General features: G+C 57.4%; 2 protein-coding genes across 2 annotated transcripts in view; one reads left to right on the plus strand and one right to left on the minus strand.

Annotated features, from left to right (window-relative positions):
• The first annotated feature begins 1,487 nt into the window (after positions 1–1,487).
• Positions 1,488–11,618, plus strand: LOC133354701 (inactive glycosyltransferase 25 family member 3-like). The gene is made up of 12 exons (XM_061571754.1): positions 1,488–1,738; positions 4,193–4,303; positions 5,241–5,358; positions 5,609–5,743; positions 6,105–6,309; positions 8,156–8,275; positions 8,676–8,752; positions 9,147–9,253; positions 10,178–10,313; positions 10,458–10,585; positions 10,789–10,995; positions 11,238–11,618. Exons 1-12 carry the CDS (start codon positions 1,488–1,490, stop codon positions 11,512–11,514), a joined length of 1,872 nt encoding a protein of 623 aa, XP_061427738.1. The 3' UTR covers positions 11,515–11,618.
• Positions 11,619–13,531: 1,913 nt separating this feature from the next.
• The window catches only part of LOC133354702 (zinc transporter Slc39a7-like), a 20,950-nt gene continuing 12,848 nt past the window's right edge, over positions 13,532–21,633 (minus strand). Inside the window, 8 exon segments of the mRNA XM_061571755.1 lie at positions 13,532–14,799; positions 15,694–15,893; positions 16,205–16,325; positions 16,361–16,431; positions 17,272–17,403; positions 19,158–19,202; positions 19,205–19,240; positions 20,322–20,490. Coding sequence (XP_061427739.1) covers positions 14,545–14,799; positions 15,694–15,893; positions 16,205–16,325; positions 16,361–16,431; positions 17,272–17,403; positions 19,158–19,202; positions 19,205–19,240; positions 20,322–20,490 — 1,029 coding nt within the window. The 3' untranslated portion in view covers positions 13,532–14,544.

The following is a 21,633-nucleotide window of genomic DNA, read 5'->3' on the forward strand; positions in this document are numbered from 1 at the left end:
TTGTGACGAGGGGCGTGGTGAGAAATGTGACGTCACATCAAAATGCGCAACTTTAAATAAATATAGACAACACGTTCCACTGAATTAAATATACTTTTTAATGTTTTCTCCTACAACATCAGAGTGCAGCGGCACATTAAATACGCACTACAATGACAATAGTTTAAAGCGATTTAGAGCATTTTTTTATTGGGGGGGGGGAGGTAGAGATTTGTGACGTCATATTTGAGGGGGGGTCTGACTTTTTGTGACGCTGTGTGACGATGGAGAGGGGCGGTCAAAAATCGTCCAAAATCGCGTGACGTCATTTATGGACGGCCCCTTAGGCGAGTGTTTTATTGTTTTAGAGTTGTGGTTATGTTCGGGCTGGGGGTTGGTGTTGGTGGTTATTGGCAGGGGAGAGACTGGGGAGTTGGGGGGACGTGGTTTGCCAAGGAGAGAGACGGCACGGTGGGGGGGGATTGGAGAGTCTGGGAGAGAGCGAGACGAGAGAGGGGGTTGGGGAGTCTGGGAGAGGGGGGGTTGGAGAGAGGGGGGCAGGAGGGAGAAGGGGTTGGAGAGAGGGGGGCAGGAGGGAGAGGGGGGTTGGAGAGAGGGGGGCAGGAGGGAGAGGTGGGTTGGAGAGAGGCGGGCAGGAGGGAGAGGGGGGTTGGGGAGAGGGGGGCAGGAGGGAGAGGGGGTTGGGGAGAGGGGGGCAGGAGGGAGAGGGGGGTTGGAGAGAGGGGGGCAGGAGGGAGAGGGTGGTTGGTGAGAGGGGGGCAGGAGGGAGAGGGGGTTGGAGAGAGGGGGGCAGGAGGGAGAGGGGGGTTGGAGAGAGGGGGGCAGGAGGGAGAAGGGGGTTGGAGAGAGGGGGGCAGGAGGGAGAAGGGGTTGGAGAGAGGGGGGCAGGAGGAGAGGGGGGTTGGAGAGAGGGGGGGGCAGGAGGGAGAGGGGGGTTGGAGAGAGGGGGCAGGAGGGAGAGGGGGGTTGTAGAGAGGGGGGCAGGAGGGAGAGGGGGGGTTGGAGAGAGGGGGGCAGGAGGGAGAGGGGGGCAGGAGGGTAGAGGTGGGGGAGCGCAACCTGGAGAGAGTCCAGCCGTGAGGAGGGAGCGGAAAGTCTGTGAGAGATGGGAGGGAGGAGGGAGGTTGTGTTGGGGAGAAAGGGGTGTAGGGGAGAGGGGAGGGAGTGAACACGACGAGTGGAGGACGCACGCAGAGAGCTGCACAAAGAGGCTGAGTGGCGGGGAGCTGGGCAGAGGAAGGGGGTCGGGGGAGACGGCGAGAGATCTGGGAGCTCGGTTGGGAGAGAGGGGAGAGAGGGGAGAGTCGGGAGCCTCGGCTGGGAGGAAGGGGAGGAAGGGGAGAGGCGGTAGAGAGCCGGGACCGGGTGGAGGTGGAGGGGGGGAGCTGGGAGGGAAGGGGAGAGCGAAGAGAGAGAGAGTCGGGAGAGCTGGGAGAGGGAGCGGACGGGAGCAGGGACCCCTCTCCCCGAGCCGCAACTGCGTGGCCATGCCTCCCTCGCTCCACGCAATCCTCCTCCAGCTGCTGATCCCCCTCCTGCTGCTCCCATCGGGCTCGCGGACCCAGTGGCAGGGGGCTCAAGGGGATCAGGGGGCTCAAGGGGATCAGGGGGGTCAAGGGGCGGAGGGAGAGCCCTTGGTGCTGGTGGCTGTGATCGCGAGGAACGCGGCGCACAGCTTGCCCTACTGCCTAGGCGCGCTGGAGAGGCAGACGTACCCCCCGCGGAGACTCGCCTTCTGGTACACGGCGTGTACACACACACACACGCGTGTACACACACACGCGTGTACACACACACGCGTGTACACACACACGCGTGTACACACACACGCGTGTACACACACACGCGTGTACGCACACACACACAGTCGTAAACACACACGTGTACACACACACGCGTGTACACACACACACGCGTACACACACACAGTCGTACACACACACACGTGTGTACACACACACAGTCGTACACACACACGTGTACACACACACGCGTACACGCACACACACGTGTACACACACACATACCCGTACACACACACAGTCGTACACACACACACGTACACACACACGCGTACACACACAGTCGTACACACAGTCGTACACACACACAGTCGTACACACACAGTCGTACACGCATGTAAGTGTTCACGCTTGTGCAAAGACAAAGATCCACCCGTGTAGCCTGTAACGGACTGTTGGGCTCAGTGCTGTTAGCGAGTAGCAGCACACGCCGGGGTGGGTTGCCAACACCACGCCCGGCCGCCTTTGTCTTCCCAGTGGTGATGTTTACGCACCGCACCGGGTACTCATTTGCCTAGGGCACGCATCGTCCGTAGCCAGGGGGAATACTGGACGTGGTGTGCCGGGCAGATACGCACGGTGGGACGCACTGTCGTCATTGCGTGTCAATGCGTGTGTCGCGTGGGGAGCGGTGGCGCAGCGGTTAGCACGCTGCGCTACGAACCCGCCGACCCGAGTTCCATTCCGGAATATCTGCTAGCAGTCCTGGGCCTCGCCTAGGTCGACTCGGCCTTAAACTAGTAACCCGGTGCGGTGTGTAAACATCGTCACGAGGGAGACAAAGGCGGCCGGGCGTGGTGCTGGTCGTGCCGGCCTTCATGAGCGCTTCTCGCTAGCAGCACTTTTCCCTACAGGCTGTAAGCGGGGGGGGGGGGTCTTGGTGTGTCTGTGTGTGGCGGTATGAGCCGCAGCACGGATTCCCATGTCGGAATGTGGTCGTGGATTTCACGCGTGGGTGTCTGTGCCTGCAGCTGTGCGCGTTGTACGTGAGTGTCTGTCTGTATGAATGTTTGCATGTAGAGTCTTTGGCACAATTGGTGAGCGCGCTGCGCTCGGAACCCGGCGATCCGAGTTCGATTCACGTTCACGGCTGAATATTTGAACCGGGCTTGGGCCTCCCCCTAGGTATACTCGGCCCTAAATGAGTAGCTGGGCCAGTACGGCCGTGGGTTTGGCCATAAACCCTCTCGTACACCATGCAGGCCTTAAGCGCTTTCCTCTGACAAGCCCAACAGTATGTTGAAGTCTGTATGGGGGACCTTTTGCACAGTGGGAATTCTTAAATGAGTAACTGGTGCGGTGTGTAAGCATTCGAACTGGGGAGACAAACTTAATTTGGAGTTTTCGTGACTGCAGGAATTACTCTTTGGTTCTTTCGGTAAAGTCACGTATAAAGAGAAAATAATAAATTAAATATTAGTACTAGAAAATAATAAATAAAATACCTGTATTTAATTTATTATTTTCTCTTTATACGTAACTTTACTGGGGAGACAAAGGCGGCCGGGCCTGGTGTTTTCCACACCACCCCCACGTGTGCCTTGTCTACCTTCATAGGTGCCACTCGCTAACAGCCCTTGCCCTAACAGTCTGTTAAAGGCTATACGTGGGATCTTTGTCTTTATCGTTAGTGTTTGGTTGTGTGCATGAGTGTGTGTTTGTTGGGCTCGCCACGTTGCACGCGTGGTCACGTGGTCTTGTCCATGGCATCGCAACTTAGAACACTAAATACATGAATAACGATGATTATGAATAATTATATTATCATGCTTATTCCGAGATTGTTCGTGATAATTAAGTTTAATATGGTGATTATCATGGTGATAGCGATGTCGATAATGGTTGGAGATGATGATTGTGAACTTTTGATGTTGTTGGTGATGATGAATTTGATGGTATCGGTGAGCATTTTGATTATTTTGATCGTGATGCTGATGACGATAATGATCAGGTTTATCTACTTGGTTCTTTCGGTAAAGTCACGTAGAAGGGAAATAATAAAATAATAAAAATAAAACATTTAATAATTCTCAGAATTATTTTATTATGTTTTCTCAGAATTATTTTATTATGTTTTATTTTTATTCTTTTGTTATTTCCCTTCTACGTGACTTTACCGAAAGAACCAAGAAGATGAATCGATGCAGTCACGAAAGCTTTAAATCGAAATTTAATGATCAGGTTTCCGTGCCACCGAGGGTCACATACACACACCCTGTATATCCCATGTGGTGCCATATCTACATGTCCCCGTGTCCCCCGTGTCTCCGTGTCCCACGTCCCCCTTGTCCCCGTGTCCCTCGTGTCTCCGTGTCTCACGTCCCCCTTGTCCCCGTGTCCCTCGTGTCTCCGTGTCTCACGTCCCCCTTGTCCCCGTGTCCCCTCTCCAGGCTGTCCACAGACCACAACGAGGACGACACGAGCCGTGTGGTGCGGGAGTGGGCGGAGGGGGCGCGGAGCGTCTACCACAGCGTGGAGGTACGCGTGGACGACACGGACAGGTGAGACAACGCCGAGTCTCCGCCGGTCTCTCTACCTGTGCATACAGACAGGTGTATGTGTGTGAGTGTCTACCTAGGTCGACTCAGCCTCAAATGAGTACCTGGTGCGGTGTGTAAACATCGTCACTGGGGAGACAAAGGTGACCGGGCGTGGTGTTGGCCACCCACCCCCTCGTGTGCCACAGTGCCAGTCTTCATCGGTGCTCGCCAACGGCACTTACCCCAACAGTCTGTTAAGGGGCCGTCCATAAATGACGTCACACATTTGTGACGATGTGTGACGGGGGGGGGGGGTAAGAAATGTGACGTCACATCAAAATGCGCAACTTTAAATAAACATAGACAACACGTTCCACTTAATTAAATAGACTTTTTAATAAATGTTTTCTAATACATCATCAGAGTGCAGCGCCACATTAAATACGCACTACAATGACAATAGTTTAAAGCTATTTAAAGCATGTTTAATTTTTTGGGGGGGCAGAGCTTTGTGACCTCATATTTGAGGGGGGGGGGGGTCTGACTTTTTGTGACGCCGTGTGACAAAGTTCAAAGTTCATTTATTAGGTATAGCCCTGTGAGCCATTCGGCTCTTGAATCGGATGCAACCGCAACAAACAAAAACATGAACAAGAAAACATCTTAAAGTGACTATGTGACTAAGTGCAAACAGAAAATCCAAGAAAAGACAGCAAAATATTGCAGAAAAAGCACCGTACACCAACACTGTGTGCAAATATCCCAGTGGGATGCAAGTCAAACAACAACAACCACAAGACAATTTAGATTAAGGCCATCAGTCTAACTCCGCACTACAACAAACAAACATGGCCAAACCAAAAAACTTTTCGAAAATCAGAGGGGGGCGGGTCAAAAATCGTCCAAAATCGCGTGACGTCATTTATGGACGGCCCCATTGTCTGTGTGTGTGGTACAGCGCCTACCCCGGCGAGAAGGGCTGCAAGCACTGGCCACGTGATCGCTTCCAGCGTGTGCTCAGCCTGCGCCAGGAGGCGCTCGACTCGGCCAGGAGCCTGGGAGCAGACTTCGTGTTCGTGAGTGTGACGCACGCACACCTACAAAGACACAGACCCCCCGTGTAGCCTCAGCAGGCTGTTGGGGAAAGTGCTGTTCGCGAGCACCTATGAAGGCCGGCACGGCACGAGAGTGGGAGGGTGGACAGCAGCATGCCCGGCTGCGTGGTGCTGGGTGCATGCACCTGAGACACAGCCTCGGCTCCTGCTCCCATTCATGCCCCTGCCCCGCCCCCCGTCCCCCCCTGTCCCCCCCCGCCCCCCCCGGTAGCTGGTGGATGCGGACGTGGTGCTGTGGAACCCCTCCACGCTGGGGGTCCTGGTGGGGGAGCGGCGGGCCGTGGTGGGGCCCATGCTGACGTCACGCACCGCCTACTCCAACTACTGGAGCGGCATCACCGACAAGGTGAGCGCCGTCGCCAACGTCATCATCATCATCGACATCGTCGTCATCATTAACATCATAATCGTCAACATTATCCTCAACAGCATCACCATCATTTCCAACGTCGTCATCATAAACATCGTCATCATCATCACCGTCGTCGTCATCAACATCAGCGGCTGGAACCCAGACTGGAACCCGGACTGGAACCCAGACTGGAACCCGGACTGGAACCCAGACTGGAACCCGGACTGGAACCCGGACTGGAACCCAGGCTGTCAGCGGTGTGGGCTCCGACCTCCGACCTGCGAGCCCCCCACTGCACCCACCGTAGCCTCACCCCAGCCCCCCACTCTCCGTGCCCCCCGCCCCCCCTTTCCAGGGCTACTACCGCCGCACGGCCGAGTACCTGCAGCTGCGGGAGCGGCGGCGCCGCGGTTGCCACCGCGTGCCGATGCTGCACTCGGCGCTGCTCCTGCACGTGGGAGAGGCTGACGCGGGGGCGCTGGCGTTCCACCCGCCCCCCCCGGACTACAGCTGGCCCTACGATGACGTCATCGTGTTCGCTCACTCGTGCATGCGCGCAGGTGGGCGGGGGGGGTTCTTCGTACTTCAGAGTTCCTGACTCTTTGCTCACAATCATTAAGGCCCTTCATGATGGTGGGCTGGCCCGGGTAAAGCTACGTGGCCAGGAGTCGGAGCCATTCCCTGTTCACCTTGGGGTGCGACAGGGATGTCCTCTGGCTTCCACATTAGTTAACATCATCTTTGACCACGTAGTTTGAGAAGCTTTCCATGGCTGTACCGGAGGACTTTACATCTGGTACAGATACAACGGGAGACTGATTGATGCCCGGGTGCGGTCGAGGGGTGGTTCTCTATTGGTCAACCACGTTATGTATGCCGATGATCTGGTAATTGCTGCTCACTCAGAGGAGGAGTTGGAGGCGTTGTTGCTGAACCTGGAGAGTGCCACTAAGAGGTGGGGCCTTACCATCAGTCCCACCAAAACTAAGCACCTGCCTGGGTATTTTATGCCATCAAACACTCCACCCCCTCAGCTCCCCATTGGTGATGGAGCAGTTGTGGAGAGAGTGGAAAGTTTTCCATATCTGGGCAGTGTGCTCATGACCAGCTCCGGTTTGACAGCAGAGGTCTCACTCTGAATCAGTCGAGCAGCATTATCTTTTCATCGGCTGCGCAATACTGTGTGCAAGCTACCTGGTCTGTTGCTTCGCACAAAGCTTTGGATCTTCTCGGCCACAGTAATGCCCTCCCTTCTCTATGCTTGTGAAACGTGGACCTCTCTGGTGGAACATCTCCGCCAGTTAGAAACATTCAGACTGGCCTGCCTATGATCCATCCTGGGTTTAACCAAGCTGGATTGTGTGAGGAGCTCACATTCTTTAAAGATTTGGACACAGTCCCATTAGTGAGCTCTTCCGGCAGGCAAGGCTGTTAGCTGGGCCATGTAGACCGCATGCTCAGCCAACTCATGTCCAAGCAGCTTCTGTTTGGCCACATAGAGGAAGCTAAATGGGCACGGCACGGGTTGGAGAAGAGATGGACTGATGCGGTACGGGAGCTGATTGAACTTGGTACCAGCAGTATCAAGATCGGCCTCTGGAGGAGGCTTGTTAAGGACGCTACTGGGCAGTAGGAGGCAGTCGCCCTCCAACATCAACTGAGGGCAGAGGAGCGATGCTCACAACAACGAGTGGAGTGTCGGGCGGATAAAGTCCAGCAAGTTGGTACAGTCGGAGGTACAGCTGGTGCATCTACCAGTCATCTCAGTCAGCTAACCCATGGCACCTGCTGGGTCTGTCCCGAGACCTCCTGTCAGCGAGCCTTCGACACTTCACGTGGCCTCAAAGTGCACCTGGCTTGGCAGAGGCGCCATAGTAATGTCACCATCAATTAGTGATGAATGGCGGGTCTTGGTATATGTCCACGTGTCCATAATACAGGTTTTTTTTGGGTTAGATCGCGTAAATATAAAATCGTGTCGTTAAACAAATGTACAAACAAATTCCACGTGTGTGTTTGTGTATAGGTAGGTGCTCGCTAACAGAACTTACCCCAACAGTCTGTTAAGACTATATGGGGGATCTTTGTCTTCATATAATTATCTGTGTGTAACTGTGTATGCGGTGAGTGGTGGCGCAGCGGTTAGCGCGCTGCGCTACGAACCCGGCGACCCAAGTGCCGATTCCCACTCACGGCCAACACCGGTGACGAATATCTGAACCGGTCCCGGGCCTCCGCTAGGTCGACTCGGCCTCAAACGAGTACGTGACAAGGGCGGCCGGGCGTTGGTTGTTGGTCACCCTGCCCCCCCTGCGCGCGTTGTAGCTGCATTCGCAGGCGCTGCCCGCTAACTGCACTTGCCCCGACAGCCTGCGCGAAGCTACCCGGGGCCCTTTGTCTTTGCAGGCGTGGCCATGCACGTGTGTAACTCGGAGGAGTATGGCCACGTCCCCGTGCCTCTCAAGCCCTCGCAGGGAATGCAGGAGGAGAGGGCCTCCTTCCAGCACCTGCTGCTGGAGATCATGGGTACGAGCTTCCCCTCGTCGCCACCGTGCGTGTGCGTGGAGCGGAACGTCGGACACCGCGCCCTAGCGGCGCGCGGAACGGCCCCGGAACGCGTGCCGAGTGCCACGCAGTAGCAGCGGAAACTCGGCACGTGCAGCAACTCTGACTGTGACTGTGTGCGTGACTGTGTGCGTGACTGTGACTGTGTGCGTGACTGGCTGTGTGTGAACGTGTACGTGACTGTGACTGTGTGCGTGACTGTGAGTGTGTACGCGACTGACTGTACGTGACTGTGTGCGTGACTGTGTGTGTACGTGACTGACTGTGCATGAACGTGTACGTGACTGTGTGTGTGTACATGACTGTGTGCGTGACTGTGTACGTGACTGACTGTGCGTGTGCGTGACTGTGTGCATCACAGTCGATCAGCCACCGCCCACTCCGTCTCCCTTCATCTCCATGCCACCCAAGCACGCGGACAAGATGGGATTTGATGAGGTGAGGAACACGGCCACACGGGAACACGGACACACCGACACACAAGCACACGGACACACCAACACACACAAGCACACACAAGCACACGGACACACCGACACACAAGCACACAGACACACAAGCACACAAGCACACGGACACACCGACACACAAGCACACAGACACGCAAGCACACAGACACAAGGACACACTGACACACAAGCACATGGACACACGGACACACAAGCACGCACAAGCACACGGACACACCGACACCCGCGTGCCAGTGTGTTCCATGCGTGCCCATGTGTACCCACGCGTGTGTGTACTTGCATGCCCGTGTGTGTACCCACGCGTGTGTGTGTCAGTGTGCGTGTGTGTACCCACGCGTGTGTGTGTGTGTGTACCTGTGTAGGTGTTCCTGATTAACCTCCAGCGTCGTCCCGAGCGCCGTGCCCGCATGCTGCACTCGCTGGGCGAGCTCCAGATCGACGCCAGCGTCGTCGACGGCGTGGACGGAGCGTGGGTCGCCCCTCCCCCCTCTCCCTCTCTCCCTCCCCTCTCCCCCCCCCTCTTCCCCCCTCTCCCCCCCCTCTCCCCCCCTCTCTCTCCCCCCCCTCTCTCCCCCCCCTCTCTCTCCCCTGAACCCTGAGGGCGGGAGATATACGTGATTGAGAAATGGAGGAAAAGATGATGGATGAGTGAGTGACTGAGGTAGGGAGATTCGTGAGTGAGTGGATGATATGTGTGAGAGTACGCTATGTGTGCGTGCACACTTTGTATGTGTGTGTGTGTATGCTGTGTGTGTGTGTATGCTGTGTGTATGCTGTGTGCGTGCATGCTGTGTGCGTGCATGCTGTGTGCGTGCATGCTGTGTGCGTGCATGCTGTGTGTGTGTATGCTGTGTGTGTGCGCGCTATGATGCCGCCTGCTGTGTGCGTGTGTGCTGTGTGCGTGTATGCTGTGTGTGTGTATGCTGTGTGTGTGCGCGCTATGATGCCGCCTGCTGTGTGCGTGTATGCTGTGTGCGTGTGTGCTGTGTGTGTGTATGCTGTGCGTGTATGCTGTGTGTGTGTGTATGCTGTGTGTGTGCGCGCTATGATGCTGCCTGCTGTGTGCGTGTATGCTGTGTGCGTGTGTGCTGTGTGTGTGTATGCTGTGTGTGTGTATGCTGTGTGTGTGTGTATGCTGTGTGCGTGCATGCTGTGTGTGTGTATGCTGTGTGTGTGCACGCTATGATGCCGCCTGCTGTGTGCGTGTATGCTGTGTGCGTGCATGCTGTGTGCGTGCATGCTGTGTGTGTGTATGCTGTGTGCGTGCATGCTGTGTGCGTGCATGCTGTGTGTGTGTATGCTGTGTGCGTGCATGCTGTGTGCGTGCATGCTGTGTGCGTGCATGCTGTGTGTGTGCGCGCTATGATGCCGCCTGCTGTGTGCGTGCGAGCAGCACGCTGAGCGACGAGGCGCTGCGGGCCATGGGGGTGGCGATGCTGCCCGGCTACTGGGAGCCGTACTCCGGCCGGCGGCTGCTGACGCGCGGCGAGATCGGCTGCTTCCTGAGCCACCACCGCGTGTGGGAGCAGGTGACCCCACGCGTGACCCCACGGGAGCCCCAACCCTTGCGCTGGTGCCCTCACGCCAGCCTTAGCCCTGACTCCGTGGTGCGTGTGTCACCCCATAGCGTCGTCTAACGTGCGTGCCGTCCCTACCCCTGTCCCCCCACCCAGGTGGTGTCCCGGGGCCTGAGCTCCGTGCTGCTCTTTGAGGACGACTGCCGCTTCGAGCAGAACTTCCGCCACCGCTTGGAGCTCACGATGGCCGAGGTTTCGGCGCAGGGGCTGCAGTGGGACCTCATGTGCGTGGTCAACTGACCCCCCCCAACACCGTCGCTCCCCGGTCATCGGCATCATCATCATCGTCGTCGTCGTCATAATCATCGCCTGTCTTAACCGTACAAGCATTACCAGCACTTGCCCCGACAGTCTGCTAAAGGCTACGCAGGTGACCTCTGTCTTTGTCTGTGCCCCACCCCCTCCCGTTCACGGCTGGCGGCCGCAGCTACGTGGGGCGCAAGCGCATGCAGGTGGAGCGCCCCGAGGCGGCGGTGCCGGGCGTGCGGGCCCTGGTGGTGCCCGACTACTCCTACTGGACGCTGAGCTACGCGCTGTCGCTGCGCGGCGCGCAGAAGCTGCTGCTGGCGCAGCCCCTCAGCCGCATGGTGCCCGTGGACGAGTTCCTGCCCGTCATGTACGACAAGCACCCCACGTGAGTGACTCACCTACCCGTCACGTGGTACAAACACCCCACGTGAGTGACTCACCTACCCGCCACGTGGTACAAACACCCCACATGAGTGACTCACCTACCCGTCACGTGGTACAAACACCCCTCGTGAGTGACTCGGCTACCCGCCACGTGGTACAAACACCCCACGTGACTCACTTACCTACCGCGTCTCCGCCTGTACTACCCGTGTGCCCCCACCCCCCACTGCGCGTGCCCCCCAGGAGGGAGTACTGCGCCCCGTTCTCCCCGCGCGACCTGCTCGCGTTCTCGCTGGAGCCGCTGCTCGTCTACCCGTCGCACTACGCGGGCCAGGCGCTCTACGTCAGCGACACCGAGGCCTCCGCGCTCTGGGGCGACGGCGGTGGCGGCAGCGGTGACCAGGCGGGGTCGCTGGGGTCGCTGGGGTCGCTGGCGGGGGGGGCCCGGGGCGCCAAGGGGGCCCGGGGTGCGAGGGGGTCGGGCGTCGTGGGGGTCGCCGCCTCCCGGGACGAGCTCTAGCGGACAGCGGCCGCGACGACGCTCGATGAGGGGCGTTCTTGGCCTGCTCTTCCACCGGGGGGCGCGGACGTTGTCACGGACCTGTGGATCGCAGACGAACTGCGGTGGATATCGTCTGTGCTGCTGCTGCTGGGTGGGCAGAGGTTGGGGGGGGGGGGGGCAGGGGGTGAGCAGAATGGGGGGGGGGGGGGGAGGAGGATTTAATAATCTCGCCCACCACCTTTCAACTGCCACGCCGGGAGATGGAATCAAACCGTTGACCTCTGGGGGGTCACGGCCCCAGCTGCGCTGCTACTGCTGACCACTGCACCACACGGCGGCGTCGTCGTCGTCCCAGCTTATTGTAGCGCGCACAGCCTCAGCTGCGCCCGCCCGGGTCCGTGACCCGGCACACCACGTCCAGTATACCGCTGCTCGCCGTAGCCGGGTGCTGGCGGTGGCTGTGCTCTGGAACTGTGGAGGCAGTAGCAAAGGTTGGTGGATCATCCACAAGTCCTGCGAAACTCCCTTCTTACCCTGGATGGGTGTCAACGAGGAGCCCGTATCCTGGCTCTGCCAAGAGAAGGCGGTCCAGCAAAGTGTGGACTCCACCCGCTCCATGTGCATGGGGATCGTGTGTGTTGTCGCCCCCTCACACGAGTGGGTTTCATCGGACGATAGCTCCTCACGATGTGAAGAGGACCACAGAGCTCGGCGGGAAATCGTTGGTAGCGCCGGCGGCTTCTCACCACCGCGTGGCTGCTGCTGCTGGTGCTACTGCTGGTGCTACTGCTGCTGCTGCTACTGCTGGTGCTGCTGCTACTGCTGCTACTGCTGCTGCTGCTACTGCTGCTGCTACTGCTGCTGCTACTGGTGCTGCTGCTGCTGCTGCTACTGCTGCTACTGCTGCTGCTACTGCTGCTGCTGCTACTGCTGCTGCTACTGCTGGTGCTGCTGCTACTGCTGGTGCTGCTGCTGCTGCTCCTGCTGCTGCTTCTCCTGCTGCTCCTGCTGCTGCTCCTGCTGCTACTGCTGCTACTGCTGCTGCCTTCCCGCTCCTCGTCTGTGGTTCCTCCTCCTGGCGTCTCCCGAGTCGTCCCCTCTCTCTGAGTCGCCCCCCGTGGCCGCCTCCTGTGGCCGCCCCACCAGGCAACCGTTGTTCATTTGTCCGCCGCGTGTGGTGAATGTTTCGCGGTGAGAAACGGTCACGCGTTGGCGGCCATTGCCGAATTAAAGTCGCCGTCGTGCGGAGCCGCGACCCGACCCGACCCCGTCCTGGAGTTCGCTTTCATTTCTCTGGCGTCTGATTGGTCGTAGCGAGTGCGCACGCGTGAACAGGGGTCAAGGACAGTCATCGTTCTCAAAAACCTTCCGCTGTATGCATGTTGAACTTCTTCTGCACCGTACGTAGCCAAACAATTGGTGGGGCAAGGTTGTCGTCAGCTCAACATGACCTCTCGCCGTGCGTGGAGCCGCAGGAAAGCCTCGAGTCTCAAGAGCCTCTTTTCAGGAGGGTCTTGCCAAGTTCTCGCAGTAGGGAGGGGGGTGATCTTGCTGCTACTGTGCGGGGGTCACACGTCGAGTGACTTGCAGGGGATCTTCAGCAGTGACTGGGATGTTTTTGACCATCACAGGTTTCACGCTGTGGGTGGGTGGGCGGGTAACTTTTAGCGACGGAAGTCAAAACGGAGAGCCCGGAGGAAACCCATGCAGAACAGGGGGAGAGAACATACAAACTGCGCACACAGACTGTTGGGGCAAGTGCCCTTAGCGAACGGCACTTCTGTGGGCCGGAATGGGACGCGGCATGGATGGATGACCAGCAGCGCAGAGTGGCCTTTCACTTTCATGGTGGAGGCCCAGGACCAGTTGAGATATTCGCCGGCTATTGGAATTGTGATCGCGAATCGAACTCTAGTCAGAGGGTTCGTAGCGCTGTGCGTTGACCGCAGTGCCACCGCTCACTCATCACACACGCGCACGCACACACACACGCGCACGCACACACACACGCGCACGCACACACACACTGGTCGGCCAAAATTGCGTGGAGATTTATTCCCGTAAACTGGGGCCTCGTTACAGATCAGGCATTCACATGATATAGGAGACCGTGTAACGTTGTGCGGGTGTGTGTGCGGGTGTGTGTACGTGTACAGCATGCGCGGGTGTGTAAACCTGTGGTGTGTGTTGACACACACTCACACACAACCCCTTGTGTTAGTCCACCCACACCGACACACACACACAGGTCCCCCATGTAGCCTCTACAGACTGTTGGGGCAAGCGATGTTAACGAGCGACTTATGGAGGCCGACACGGCACAGGAGGGGGGGGTATTGTGGCCAGCATTATACACGGCCGCCTTTGTCTCCCCCAGTGCTGACGTGTGCACGCTGCACCAGGCACTCGTTTAAGGCCGAGTCGACCTAGGGGGGGTAAAGCCTTGAGCCGGGTGCAAATGTCACTCGCTGACCTTGTCAGCTGTGGTCCGGGAATTGAACTCGGTTCGCTCATATCGTAGTGCAGTGCGCTAACCGGTGCGCCACCGCTCCCCAACACACTGACACGCACGGAAACGCTCGGACAAATTCATACCGTCTCCCACACGCGGAGCGTTTGAATTAAAAGAGATTGCAGATCATACAAAGTCACATGCAGACTCACACGGACACTCGCAGATACACACACTCACCCAGACATGTGCACACACACACAAACCCAGAGTCACACATACACACATTTAACTATGGAATGATGAGAATCCACTTTGTGACAGACAGACACCCAATACAAGGACACACGGGAGCACGGACACACACCCTACACACCGACACTTACACTCCGTTACAGCCACAGACAACACCCCTCGGAGACCGCCACTCTCTCACCCCACCATGGCTCCATCCCCTCCATCACTCGCCCATCACTCCCATCCTCTCCCCGCGAACATCACGGCCATCGATACTCCTCTCCCCATTCACGGGCATCCTCCTCGCATCACCCCAGCACCTCCCCCCCCACCCTCACATCCCCCCCCACACTGCCGCATTACTCGAACGCGGCGATGAGCACCATCATGGCGACGCCGGTGAGCATGGCGACGAGCTGTCGGGCGGACTGAGCGAGGGGCGCGGCTCGGCCCAGCAGCTCGGGCAGGATGGAGACGGTGGCGATGTAGATGAAGCCGCCCGCAGTGAAGGGCAGCACCCACGCAGAGGCCGCCTCGCCAGCCCCTTCCGCCAGCAGCGAGCACGCCGTGCCCGCCAGGGCGCCCACCGCCGTCAACAGCTGCAGCCACATGGCCTGCGTGGGGGTGCGGTGGGGGGGGGAGATGTCATCGTCGTCAACTTCGTCATCGTTGTTATAACCGTGGTTATCGTCATCGTCGTCATCAGCAGCATCATTCGTTATTATCATCATCAGTTTAACGTGTAGTCGGCTTTCGCGGCCGATGTCATTAATAATAAAGGTTGTTGGGTTAATCTTGATTTGAGGCTTTCGTGACAGCAGGAATCCGTACTCTTTGGTTCTTTCGGTAAAGTCACGTGGGTAGAAAATAAAATAAATCACGACGTTTCGATCGTGTAAGTATAAATGTGTCGTAAACCTCCACCACCCGACACAGCCAATTAGTAAGGGATTTGGCACGTAAACAAAACCTACCGCTATTATGGCAAATCGCCCAGTAATGCTGGATGTAATTACCAGCGAAACGTTATTGAACTCAAATTGTAAACGTAGATTTACTCTCCAACATCGGTGGGCTGAAGTAGTCACCAATTTGTGTGTTGTTTACGTGACAAATCCCTTACTAATTGGCTGTGTCGGGTGGTGGAGGGTTACGACACATTTATACTTACGGGATCTAACCTAAAAATCTTTATTATTTATGTCATCATCATCGTCCTCCCTGACTTGCTTCTTGGAGCCCACCATCACTCGCACACTCGTGCAGAGACAAAGGTCCCCCCTCCCCATATAACCTTCACACACTGGTGGGGCAAGTGCTGTTCGCGAGCAGCAGAACCTATGAAGGCCCTGCGCGGCACAGGAGGGGTTGGGTGGCCAGGACCACGCCCGGCCGCCTTTGTCTCCCCAGAGGCGATGTTTACTACACACCGCACCACGCAGTCGACCTAGGGGAGGCCCAGGAACTGCTCAACCCCCCCCCCCCCCGTCCCTCCCCACCCCTCCCACCTGTCTCTTGGTGCAGCCCGACTGCAGGAGGATGGCGAAGTCGCCGATCTCGTGGGGGATCTCGTGCAGCAGGATGGTGAGCGTCGTCACCACGCCCACGTTGGGCCCCACCAGGAAGGAGGCCCCGATCGCCAGGCCGTCCGTGAAGTTGTGCGTCACGTCCGCTGCCAGGTTCAGGTAGCCAGACACCTGCAGCTCTCCTGGAGACGCGGGCGAGACGCGGGGGACAAAGTTCAAGCAGCTGGACACGTGTGGTTCTCCTTACACGCACGCGGACACATTGGGACACACGGACACACACGCAGACACACACGCAGACACACGGGGGGACACAGGGACACACGGACACACACGCAGACACACGGGGACTCGGCAAAATTATGACCCTGGAAGACATTAGAAAACAGGTACATGGGGAAACATGGGAACTGATGACACAGACATAGGGTCACGGAGTCAGAACCACAAGGACACCGACACACAGGGACACGGAGACACACGCGTCACTCACGTTTGGGCTCCTCCTCCCTCTTCTCAGCCCCTCCCTCCTGGGCCCCCCCCTGGCCCCCGTCTGCAGGAGCCACCTCCCCCTCCTGGGGGCTGGCTGGGTCCGGGCGTCTCCTCCGCACCCCCTCCACCTCCCCTCCACCACCTCCTCCCCCTCCACCACCTCCTCCCCCTCCACCACCTCCCCGTCCCCTTTATCCGATTTCTTCGCTCCCTTCTCTCGTTTCTCGACTGCGCGCCGCACACACAAAGACAAAGGTCCCCTGTGTAGCCCGCGCAGGCGGTTGGGGCAAGTGCTGTCAGCGAGTAACACGGCACACGACGACGTGGGAGGGTGTCCAGCACCACTCCAAGGCCACATACCTTTGTCTCCCCCAGTGTTGATGTTTACACGCCGGAACATGTACTCATTTAAGGCTGAGTCGATCTAGGGGCAGGCCCTGGACCGGTTCAGACAGTCGCCACCGATGTCGACTACTGGACATCTGTGAAAAAGAGCTTCATAGCTCATCGGATTCCTCCAGTATCAATAAATGTTCTCATTCTGACCGTGAGAGGGAATCGAGTTCGGGTCGCCAGGTTTGTAGCGCACCGTGCCAACAACTGCGCCACCACTTCCCAACTTACACTCGGACGTACACACACGCACACACACGCGCACACATGCACACACACGCACGCACACACACGCACGCGCACGCACGCGCACATACGCACGCACACACACGCACGCACACGCACGCGCACACACGCACACACACACACACGCACGCACACACACACACGCACGCACGCACGCACACACACGCACGCACGCACACACACGCACACACACACACGCACGCACACACGCACGCACGCACACACACGCACACACACACACGCACGCACACACGTGCGCACGCACACACGCACACACACACGCACACACGTGTGGATTCGTGATCTCACACTTCGTCCGGGACTATGCCTTGCAAAGACGATGACAGTGAACACGCCTATGCCGTGGCTATACCCGTGTCTGTGACTATAAGCACCGCGACTGCTCTCCCGTGACTGACAGTGACTCACCGTGAGCGTGACCGTGACTGTGGCCGTGTCCATGGCTCCCTTTGATGTGTCTCACGAACATCTCCACGGAGAGGAAGACGATGATTCCGCACAGAACCCAGAGGCCCACGGACATGAGGTGCGAGCCAGGGCCTGCAAACAAAGACAATGACCCCCCCCACCCGTGTAGCCTTAACAGACTGTTGGGGCAAGTGCTGTTAGCGAGTAGCACCTATGAAGACCGGCACGGCGCACGAAGGGGTGGGTGGCCAACACCATATTCGCCCGGCCGCCTTTGTTTCCCCAGTGGCGATGTTTACACACCGCACCGGGTACTTAGGTGTGGCCCAGCATCATTTCAGATAAACATCACTGGTGTTGGCCGTGAGTGGGAATTCAACTCAGGTTGCCGGGTTCGTAGCGCAGTGCGCTCACCACTGCGTCACCGCTTCCCGCACACACAGATACACACACAAGGCAAAGACACACACGGACAACAACAGCAACAACAACAGACGCCATTCGCCATTAAGTGGTGCCAGGCTAGGTGCACCTCGAAGGCCACGTGGAGTGTGGAAGGGGCTCGCTGACAGGAGGTCACGGGACAGACCCAGGTGCCATGGGTTGATTGACTTGAGATAGATATCCACAAAAAACCACAGACACAGACACACGTAGGCACGCAGCAATGTATACACACACAGTATGAAAAGTAAGAAGAGGTTTTACCCTGACTGGAATTAAAACAGTTGTTAAGATGTTCAAACGCCAAACAGAAACCTTTTGCTAGGAATCAAGTCTGCATTAACCACACGTACTTGTGGTGAACATGGAAACAAACATCCTCTGGCATCCCTGTCAACCCCTTATCAGTGCCGACCTTATTACAGATCAATTCAGAGCTTATTGGTCACGCCGTGCCCTTTTAAATCTCAACGATCATCCTGCAAAGTCCCATATGGACCTGAAAACTCAATTTCCTTGCACAAGAATATGGGTAAACCGTATGGGTTGACACGTATGCTCTGGTAATAAATGCGCTGCCTTTAAAACCGATTGGCCTACATTATCAGAAGCATGTTTATACTCTTAGTTTTTTCGGTAAAGTCATGTAGGTAAAAAAATGAAATTAAAATTAATAAAATAAAATAATAAAAATCACGAGGTTTCGGAGGCAACACAAGTCTCCGTCATCAGGTGGGACCGTCACAGCCAGATTTGCTACGTGACTTTACCGAAAAAACATGAATCCTTGCAGTCACGAAAGCTTCAAATCTAGAATTAGAAGCATGTTTGTTTGTGTGTTCACCACATGTACGGGTGGTCAATGCAGTGACTTGATTCCTTGCAAAAGGTTTCTGTTTGGTGTTAGAACATCTTAACAGCTCCTGTTTCATTGCCGGAAAGGGTAAAACCAATTCTTATTTTTCATACTTCGATAATGGAAAAAAAGGTCACGTGAGATATACACACACCAAGGGTGGCACAGTCGGGTTTTTTACAATCGGGTTTAATTGTCTTTTATATTAAACAAGATCATCTGAGATTGGGAGAAATCCGGTTTAATTTGTTCTAATTGCAGAACCGCACTTCGCCAACTTCTCAACGCCGCCAGTAAGGAACTCACTGGCGGCGCCCACGATTGTGGAGGAGAAGCTCGTGTTCATCAAGACCAACCTGCCCGCCGCATTCAACGACTACCCCGTGCCCGACGGCCCCCCGAGTACGATAGTAGCACCGACGAGGAAGCAGCCTAAGCCTCGGATCAGAGTTTCGTATTCATAAACCAGGCTTTAATTCCCCGAAATCGGGTTCAATTGTATTAAAGAAAAAACTCGATGTCTGCCGCTGGAAAAATCGAGTTTTTTCCACCCATGACACACACACGCAGTCCGTGTTGTCTCAACCGTGGCTGTGTCCGTGTCCCTGGTTGTGCGTCTCGCCGTGTCCGTATGTCCGTGTCCGGACTCCGAGTGGTGAGAGTGCGGCTCTGAGATACACGGAGACACAACAAATCATATGGTTCTTTCGGTAAAGTCACGTAGAAAAGGAATAATAAAATAATAAAAATATAAAACATTAAAAAATTCTCACGACGTTTCGACTGCAACACAAGCAATCATCATCAGGTGTGAAATCCACAGCAAGAAAATGCTATGCAAAGACACGCCACGCAGAGACGCGCCGTGTGGAGACACGCCACGCAGAGACACGCCGTGGGGAGACACGCGGTGTGGAGACACGCCACACAGAGACATGCCGTGTGGAGACACGCCGTGTGGAGACACGCCACGCAGAGACACGCCACGCAGAGACACGCCGTGTGGAGACACGCCACGCAGAGACACCGCCGTGTGGAGACACGCCACGCAGAGAAACGCCGTGTGGAGACACGCCACGCAGAGACACGCCGTGTGGAGACACGCCACGCAGAGACACGCCACGCGGAGACACGCCACGCAGAGACACGCCACGCAGAGACACGCCACGCAGAGACACGCCACGCAGAGACACGCCACGCAGAGACACGCCACGCAGAGACACGCCACGCAGAGACACGCCACGCAGAGACACGCCGTGTGGAGACACGCCACGCAGAGACACGCCGTGTGGAGACACGCCACGCAGAGACACGCTGTGTGGAGACACGCCACGCGGAGACACGCCACGCGGAGACACGCCACGAGGAGACACGCCACGCAGAGACACGCCACGCAGAGACACGCCACGCGGAGACACGCCGTGTGGAGACACGCCACACAAAGACACGCCACGCGGAGACACGCCACGTGGAGACACGCCACGCGGAGACACGCCACGCAGAGACACGCGGAGACACGCCACGCAGAGACACGCCACGCAGAGACACGCCACGCAGAGACACGCCACGCAGAGACACGCCACGCAGAGACACGCCACGCAGAGACACGCCGTGTGGAGACACGCCGTGTGGAGACACGCCACGCAGAGACACGCCGTGTGGAGACACGCCACGCAGAGACACGCCACGCAGAGACACGCCACGCAGAGACACGCCGTGTGGAGGCAGGCCACTCGGGTGCTGCGGTCACCGATGGCGTGGGGGATGAGGTGGAGGAAGGCGTCTCCGAGGAGTCCCCCCGAGGCGAAGCTGAGCAGCGTGTGCAGCAGCGAGGAGCGACGCGCCGAGTCCGAGTCGAGCGGCACCAGGAAGAGTATGAGGAACGGCGCGGCGGAGATCAGCAGCGTGGCGCCCAGGGCCTGCGGGGAGACATGGTGAGACACGGGGACACGGTGAGACACGGGGACACGGTGAGACACGGGGACACGGTGAGACGCGGGGACACGGTGAGACACGATGAGACACGGGGACACGGTGAGACACGGTGAGACACGGTGAGACACGGTGAGACACGGTGAGACACGGTGAGACACGGGGACACGACACGGATACACACGACGGCATGGTGAGACACGGGGACACGGTGAGACACGGGGACACGGTGAGACACGGGGACACGGTGAGACGCGGGGACACGCTGAGACGCGGGGACACGGTGAGACGATGAGACACGGGGACACGGTGAGACACGGTGAGACACGGTGAGACACGGTGAGACACGGGGACACGACACGGATACACACGACGGCATGGTGAGACACGGGGACACGGTGAGACACGGTGACATGGTGAGACACGGTGACATGGTGAGACACGGTGAGACACGGGGACATGGTAAGAGACATGGATACACACGACGGCACGGTGAGACATGGGAACATGGTGAGACACGGAGACACAGTAAGATACGGAGACAGTGAGACAAGGGGGGAAGATACGGAAACACGGCGGCACGGTGAGATACCGGGACATGGTAAGAGACATGGAATCACACGGCGGCACGGTGAGACATGGGGACATGGCGAGACACCGGGGCATGGTGAGACGTGGGGACACAGCGAGATACGGGGAGAAGACACGGAAACACATGGCGACACGGTGAGACATGGTGACACATTGAGACACCGCGACACGATGAGACACGGGGACACAGTGAGACACGGAAACACGGCGGCATGGTGAGACACGGGGAGACATGGGGGTGGGGACAGGCAGCAGAAGCGCCGGGACTTGAGGAAGTAAAAAAAGAGCAAGGGACACGTGGAGACGGGAGACACGTGTAACTACGGAGGGACACCTGGAGGCACGGACTAATCTATACATATATGAACTTCCTTCGCGCAATACGCAGCCACCCGTTCTAATCGGAGGCACACGAGGAGAGAGAGAGAGGGAGACGTGGAAGGTGCACGTGGAGACGCTGAACACAGAGGGACACGTGGGGACACGGAGAGACACGTGGGGACACGGAGAGACACGTCAGCACTCCGGCTGCCATGGGG

Source organism: Lethenteron reissneri, chromosome 48, assembly GCF_015708825.2.
Source record: "Lethenteron reissneri isolate LAM-NWPU_2019-01 chromosome 48, ASM1570882v1, whole genome shotgun sequence".
Taxonomy (NCBI): Eukaryota; Metazoa; Chordata; class Hyperoartia; order Petromyzontiformes; family Petromyzontidae; genus Lethenteron; species Lethenteron reissneri.

Coding starts and splice junctions, on each gene's coding strand:
- LOC133354701 (XM_061571754.1), top strand. CDS start 1,488: ATGCCTCCCTCGCTCCACGCAATCCTCCTCCAGCTGCTGATCCCCCTC. Junction 5,359..5,608: donor TGGGAGCAGACTTCGTGTTC/GTGAGTGTGACG, acceptor CCCCCCCGGTAG/CTGGTGGATGCGGACGTGGT. Junction 6,310..8,155: donor TCACTCGTGCATGCGCGCAG/GTGGGCGGGGGG, acceptor TTGTCTTTGCAG/GCGTGGCCATGCACGTGTGT.